Source organism: Arachis ipaensis, chromosome B6 (genome assembly GCF_059453495.1).
Source record: "Arachis ipaensis isolate K30076 ecotype BB chromosome B6, ASM5945349v1, whole genome shotgun sequence".
Taxonomy (NCBI): Eukaryota; Viridiplantae; Streptophyta; class Magnoliopsida; order Fabales; family Fabaceae; genus Arachis; species Arachis ipaensis.
Window position 1 is genome coordinate 115,043,384 of NC_142441.1, and position 7,496 is coordinate 115,050,879.

At 37.1% G+C, this 7,496-nt stretch overlaps 2 protein-coding genes across 2 annotated transcripts; one reads left to right on the plus strand and one right to left on the minus strand.

The window, feature by feature from the left end:
* Positions 1–3,337: 3,337 nt before the first annotated feature.
* Positions 3,338–4,448, plus strand: LOC110263792 (uncharacterized). The gene is made up of 2 exons (XM_088489404.1): positions 3,338–4,112; positions 4,297–4,448. Exons 1-2 carry the CDS (start codon positions 3,338–3,340, stop codon positions 4,446–4,448), a joined length of 927 nt encoding a protein of 308 aa, XP_088345530.1.
* A 1,100-nt stretch (positions 4,449–5,548) lies between these two features.
* Positions 5,549–7,284, minus strand: LOC148562388 (uncharacterized). The gene is made up of 4 exons (XM_088489900.1): positions 7,233–7,284; positions 6,964–7,179; positions 5,683–6,675; positions 5,549–5,586 (listed from the first exon to the last, which is right to left on the minus strand). Exons 1-4 carry the CDS (start codon positions 7,282–7,284, stop codon positions 5,549–5,551), a joined length of 1,299 nt encoding a protein of 432 aa, XP_088346026.1.
* Between the last annotated feature and the right edge of the window lie 212 nt (positions 7,285–7,496).

The window sequence follows — 7,496 nt, forward strand, 5'->3', positions numbered from 1 at the left end:
TATGGGGAAGGTGCTGGTGTTTGGCAGCGTTATGGGCTTTTGGGGTGTTTGACGGAGATGTGACGGCGTTGTTGAAGAAATCGGTGGCACCGACGGGGGTAAGGAAATCGGTGGGACTGATTTCAGGGAGGGAGAGGTGCGCAAATCGGTGGCACCGATTAGTGACCCCCTTGCCACGCGTCGCGCATGCAGGTAGCTCTTGGGTGGCCCGTGACTCCTTATGCGTTTCACCCACTCAAAACCGGATACCCCTATCTCTTTCACCCTCCAACACTATCTCTTTCACTCCTCACAATAACTTTCCCTTTCTGCTTACTCTCAACCCCACCATTTCACCATTGTTGGACCACCTTTATCTCAGTGAAAAATTTCAATAAAAATGCCAAAAAAAAGGAAAACCAAGGAAGTAAATCAATCGAAACTTCATATTGTTAATTATCTTGGAGATCCAAATTATGTAAGTTTTTTTTTTAATAATTTTATTTAATGATAATAATAGTGATAATTTTAGATTTTATTAACTATATATATTATAATGGCACTAAGTAGAAATTAGAAATTAAACATGTATGTATGTATAATTTTATTATTAGGTGGTTAGAAATAGAAATAAAAATAGGAATAAACCTTGTATGTATGTATGAAGATGAAGATGAATGTTTGTACCGGTGTGGGAGGATGAACTGGGTTTTTTTTTTATGTATATTATTTAAAAAAAAAAAGAAAAAATAAGTGTTTGTAAAAAATAATGAATGAAAGAGAAAAAAAAAATAAGATCTGTACATATTAGATTGGAATAGGGAGATATTGATATATTGTTGTTGTTATTATCAGTATTAGTAATTGAATTAAATTAATTATTATGATTAATAATAAAAATTTTATTAATTATTTTAGTTATGATCGTTAATTATTATGATTAATAATAAAATTAGTGTATGCTGTTTGAATAATAATAATAATAATAAATTAGTATGTTGTTTGGTTTATAATAATAATAATAATAATAATAATAATAATAATAGAAAAATTAGTATGTATGCTATTTGAATAATAATAATAATAATAATAATAATAATGATAATAAAAATAATAATAATAGTAAATTAGTATGCTGTTTTTTTATATGAATAATAATAATAATGACAATAATAATAATAATAATTAATAATAATAATAACAATAATAATAATAATAATAATAATAATAATAAAAAATTAGTATGCTGTTTGTTTATATGAATAATAATAATAATAACAATAATAATAATACTAATAATAATAATAGAAAAATTTAGTATATATGCTGTTTGAATAATAATAATAATAACAGAAAAGTTAGTTAGAATTAGAATGCTATTTGAATAATAATAATAATAATAATAATAATAATAGTAATAATAATAATAATGAAAAATTAGTATCCTGGTTTTTTATATGAATAATAACAATAATAACAATAATAATAATAATAATTAATAATAATAATAATAATAATAATAATTAATTAGTAGGTTTTTTTATATGAATAAAAATAATAATAACAATAATAATAATAATAATAATAATAATAATAATAATAATATGCTGTTTGTTTATATGAATAATAATAATAATAATAACAATAACAATAATAATAATAATAATAATAATAATAATAATAATAATAATAATAATAAAAGATTAGTATGCTGTTTGTTTATATGAATAATAATAATAATAACAATAATAATAATAATAATTAATAATAATAATAATAATAATAATAATGATACTAATAATAATGAAAGATTAGTATGCTGTTTGTTTATAATAATAATAATAATAATAATAATAATAATAATAATAATAATAATAATAATAATAATAATAATAATAATAGAGGCTGATTTACTGTGTAAGGTTAATTGATTTCTGTTATAAGGTAATGCATATGATTGAAGAATTTTTGTATAACAGATTTAATGTGTATGTTTGAATTGCGATTATGCTGGGAATTAGTTTTAATGGACATGTTAATCATAATTGTGTTTTTGAATAATATAGTTATATTATACTTGTTCTTATATTGGAAAATGTGGTATTGTAGGCTTTGAGGATGTTGATGTGCGATCATTTACACTCGCCGGATCCATATAACCAAATTGTTGAGGCACAGTTATGCGAGACTGGATTTTATTATGTATCCCAAATTGGAGTTATTAAAGGCCAGTCAGCAATGATTAATGCTCTGATTGAGAGATGGCGGCCCGAGACTCATACTTTTCATTTTCCGGTTGGTGAGTGTGCCGTGACCTTGGAGGATGTGGCGGTAATTCTCGGCCTGCCAACAAATGGTCTTCCGGTTACAGGTCCGACCATGAGTAGCTTCGAGGCATTGGAAGCCGAGTGCTTGCACCAATTTGGAGTTGCACCCAGCAAAAATGACTGTAGAGGGAGCTTTATAAAATTAACGTGGTTTAGGGGTGTGAGAGATCGTATAGTGTTGAATGATGATGTGCACATGCAGATGTATGTAAAGTGTCACATAATGTTGTTATTTGGGAAAATTCTGTTTGCAGATAAGTCAGGTGCAACGGTGCACTGAAAATTTTTACCTTTGCTCCGTAACTTCGGTGGGATCATACAGTTTAGTTGGGGTTCGGCATGCCTGGCACACTTGTATAGATCATTGTGTAGGGCAACTCGTGTCGACTGCAAGGAGATGGACGGTCCACTGACACTGTTGGTCAGTTGGGCTTGGATCCGGCTACCATTTCTAGCGCCGATTCCTGGCAATCCCCGAGTGTTCCCAATTGCAAACAGGTCATTTTGATTAAAGTATGCATTGAAAGAATTGATAGAAATTGTATTCTGTTTATGGTAAGATAAGTTAACAAATGGATTGTCCGTCTGCAGGTGGCATAACTGGGACCGTCAAAACTATGCCTACCGATATAAAACGCTTGCGCACTACAGGAGGTTGTTGGATGATCTACAAGAAGGACAGGTATTGTGTAAAATACAAGTACCTTATGTAACTTCTTAAGTGAAGTAGTTGTTGTGTAATCATCTGACTGGTTCGATGTGTCCAGTTAGTTTGGCAGGCTTATGGCATTGGGTACATCGACCCGGACGTAATTCCTTTAGCCATCCGTCATAATTCGGTTATGTGGAGTGCCACAGTGCCACTTATATCTTTTGAATGCATCGAGTGGCATGCAACTGATAGAGTCAGGAGGCAATTTGGATTGACACAGGGTGTTCCTAGTGAAGAGCGGGATCTAGGTGCATCACACGGCGAAGTTCTAACTGGGCCTAAGAATCAAGATTGGGCCAATACCCACTCGCGTTGGGTGATGCAATGGACCAATCGATATAGTCACATTCTATCTGAAGACTTGGAGCATTTACATTATCCGTTGGAAATTTACATGCATTGGTACCGAGATGCATATGGTGACCCCTTGCAATTGTCGAACCTTGTTTTTGAAGAGAATCCAGAAGGTCCTCCACCACCACCACCGGCACCAGAACCGGAACCGGAACCGGCAGCCGTACCTCCACCACCACCGCCACCGGAACCGCCTCAACAAGGGGTTGAGTATTTTGCACCATATGTTCCTAACACGCATCCGTCTGATTATTACTCAGTGCCAGTCCCGTCACATCAACAATTTTGGGGTGGTCCACATTTTGAGTATGGAGAGCAACCTTCATTCAATCAGCTGCTTGGTTTCATGGCATCAGGGTCGCACCACACATATTCAGGTAATTATGTTGACATTCCCACCGACCATCAAGCACATTTGGGTGGTATTACTCCAGCTAGGAGGTCATTCGATTTGAGATCTCGGGTTCGCACTTCATCTGATAATTCTGGTGTCAGAATGTCTGTTGACTCGAGTAGAAGTACTGAAGCGGCGGGAGGGATCATACAAAGTGGAAACCCTAGACGTATTCCGATTACTCTTCCTCATGAGGAAACTGATAACTACTTAGTCGACCATCCAGAGGATGAGGCTGAGGATGAGGATGAGGATGATGATGAGGATGAGGATGAGGATGAGGAAGAGGATGAGGGTGATGATGAGGATGACGATGCCGCTAACGAGGATCCAGCGCCTAGTGCAGGTAAAATAAACTGTTAGTAATGATTTAGGGCTTGAATTTCTATTAGTAGCTTCATGGTGAACTTCTATTTATATTTGTATTTGTATTCCACAATGAACTTGTATTTGTATTTGTTGTATTTATATTTATATTCGTATTTGTATTCGACAATGAACTTGTATTTGTATTTGTTGTGTTTTCATAGGTACGGCCACAAGTGAAAAAGGTAAAGGTTACAACCTCAGAGCTGATCCTCCACGTCGGAGTGCAAACCGGTATACACCATCCGCCTTTAACAGGATTGCAAAGAAGTGCAGAAAGTTATACAAAGATATGAGGTGGGCACCGAGGAAGTGACGTTGTAACTATTTAATTGTTGAGAATGTTTATTAGGTTCTTACTACTATTTAAGAAATAATGTGTACTATTTACTTATTGAGTATGTTAACTAGGTTGTTATCGTTGACTATGTTAATTTGGTTATTAGTAGTTACTTATTGAGTATGTTACGTACGTTGTTATTACTTTTTGCCTATCTAATATGTTAATTAGGTTGTTAAGCCCACTCTCTATCGTGTATGTTAATCAGATTTGAAATGAATAAAAGCACCGGTTGGTCAATTCAAATGTCAATGTCGTACATAAATGTAAATCCAAACGAAATGTAAAAAAAGGTAACAATTACTCTTCGGCTGGACCTGCACTCGGTCCACCACTTTGATGACATCTACTGCGACTATGGCCCTCGGCCCCGCATTGCTTGCATCGCCTCGGGCGACGCAACATTCGAGTGTCCATCTCATTCAAGAAGCGGGTCATCTTTGGCCGGCCTTTGGCTACCCGTCTGAGGAACGGGTTTCCAATGAATCTAGGTCCATGATAAGCAGGCCGCGTTGTCGGATTTCCCAGTGGTCGAAATCTAGCTCTGTATACTCGTCAAACTTGGTCCATCTTGTAAACGTCATTAACGTACACTTGCCAATCCAACCTCTGATTTGCACAACACGCAAACACGTATCGACACGGAATTCAGTCAACCTGGAATTCACCACAGTCACACCGATGGTGGCGTAGGTCAACTGCATACTCAACCCCACTAGGCATCTCGCGTACTTCGAAGACTTCATTTTCTCTATCAAAACAGCTAACCTGTATGTTACCTGATGCTCGTTGATTTGCATGCAGCTTGGTTGTTACCATCTCAGAGAACACAAGTCCAGCACTGATTCGAGCTTCAGCCTCGGCTCTTTTCCTAGTGAACAACTCATTCAGTCTGTAAAATGTAGCCTTAACAAGTGCAGTGACTGGAAGATTGCGTGCACCCTTTAAGACGGAGTTGATACATTCCACAAGATTGGTGGTCATATGACCCCATCGGTAACCACCATCAAAGGCCAAAGCATACTGCTCACGAGGGATCCGATCAAGCCAGTTGGTGTAAGCCTCACCCCGTTCCTTTAATCGTTCATAGCACATCTGGTACTCCTTGGTCGTCCTCGAGTATCCTATGAAAAACATTCAGTCAACTATGAACACCATTCTATTTGATCGTACTTACAATAAATTCAAAGTTCATTCTATTCAAACTTACCAATGTTGACGATAAGCTTCTGCAGGTAAGGTGCCTTGAACTTCCTCAAGAAGTTGGACTCAATATGCCGGATACAAAACATATGGAAAGCTCTAGGAGGAGACCACGCCCCATTACTTCGTTCAATAGCTGATCTAATCGAATCATGTCGATCAGAGATAAGTCCGACACCATCACGTTTCACCACATGTTGACGCAGGTTGCTCAGAAAAAAGTGCCATGCATCAGAAGTCTCTCCCTCCACTATGGCAAATGCAATAGGCACGATGTTGTTATTACCATCTTGTGAGACTGCAACCAATAAACAACCCTTGTATTTTCCATACAAATGAGTCCCGTCCACCTGCACCACTGGCTTGCAATGTCTGAAGGCCCTTATACAGGGGTAATAACTCCAAAAGACTCTATGTAGAACACGTATATCAGGAACCAAATCATCCTCCTGGTAAGCTGGCATTGTTTCAAAGTGAACCACTGCTGATGGCTCTTTGTGGCACATTGCCTCAAACCATATCGGCAAAGCTTCATACGATGCCTCCCAACTTCCGAAAATTGATTTGACCGCCTGCTGCTTTGCTAACCAAGCCTTGCGATAACTGATGGTGTAGTTAAACTTTGACTGGATATCAGCAATTACTGATTTCACCTTTATAGACGAGTCAACCTCTACCAACGGCTTGATTGCTTCTGCAACTGTCTTAGAATCCAGCTTCGAATGGTCTTGAGAAATAGTAGACCTGGTACAAGTATGACTTCCATTGTACCTCCTTATCTCCCAACAGTACTTCTTCTGCATTTTCGTTACCCTTATCAACCAGTCACAACCATTCCCATATTCTGTACATTTGGCATAGAATGTCGTCGATTCCGACTCATATACCCGATAGTCCACACCTCTCCGGATGGTATAATCTTTCATTGCCTTAATTACTGCCTCCCTTGAACTGAATTCTATCCCCACTATGAACTCACCATCCGCCACAACAGCAGGGGCTGCATACATCAAAAGTAATAAATGCTTCATTATGTACTCAGTAAGAAGTCTTTCATTACAACTCAATTAACAATCACACTATACTATGTAAGATCGTTATAGTCTTATTTTTCGTTATTCCATCTACGTAAACAACAACTAAATATCATTCACAACAAAGAACTATTAATTAATAAAGAAATCAAACGCTATGGTGACAAATGCCTGGTCACATATCACATACATTACTCATCCGACTTATCGATCTGCTACTTCAGAGATTCACATAGCTACCTAGGTTTACGCACCTGCATTCATATATTGCGGAAACTCCGGTGCGTGCATAGCCTCCAAATCCAACGACCGCATGAAAGAAGGCTCCTGAAATGGATGCGGGTTTGCTAGTGCATTTGCAACTTCCGCCACATCTGCGTTCATGGCGCCGCCAGCTTCTTCTTTGTCCTCACCTTGACCGATGATCTCATAGTTACTTTCAAATTCATCTTCGCTTTCACTGTTATAATCTTCCAATTCAATGTTACGGTCCGCTTCAGATTGCTCAAACTCAATATATAACTCGATGCACGACATTCGGTCGCGATTTTCCATGTACATTGAAAACATTTCATGCATACTCGCTTCGTCCATCACATACTTGGTCTGAAATTGAACAAACCCACCAAACACAGGTAAAGGATACCTGTACAAAATACACGATACTCTCCTACAACTTTGAGAATCTATCTTCTCACAAATCACACCTTTCAATTCCTCAAATGACAACGTGAACGGAATAACAACATCTAATAGATTTTCACACACAAATTGAACTCCCTCATAT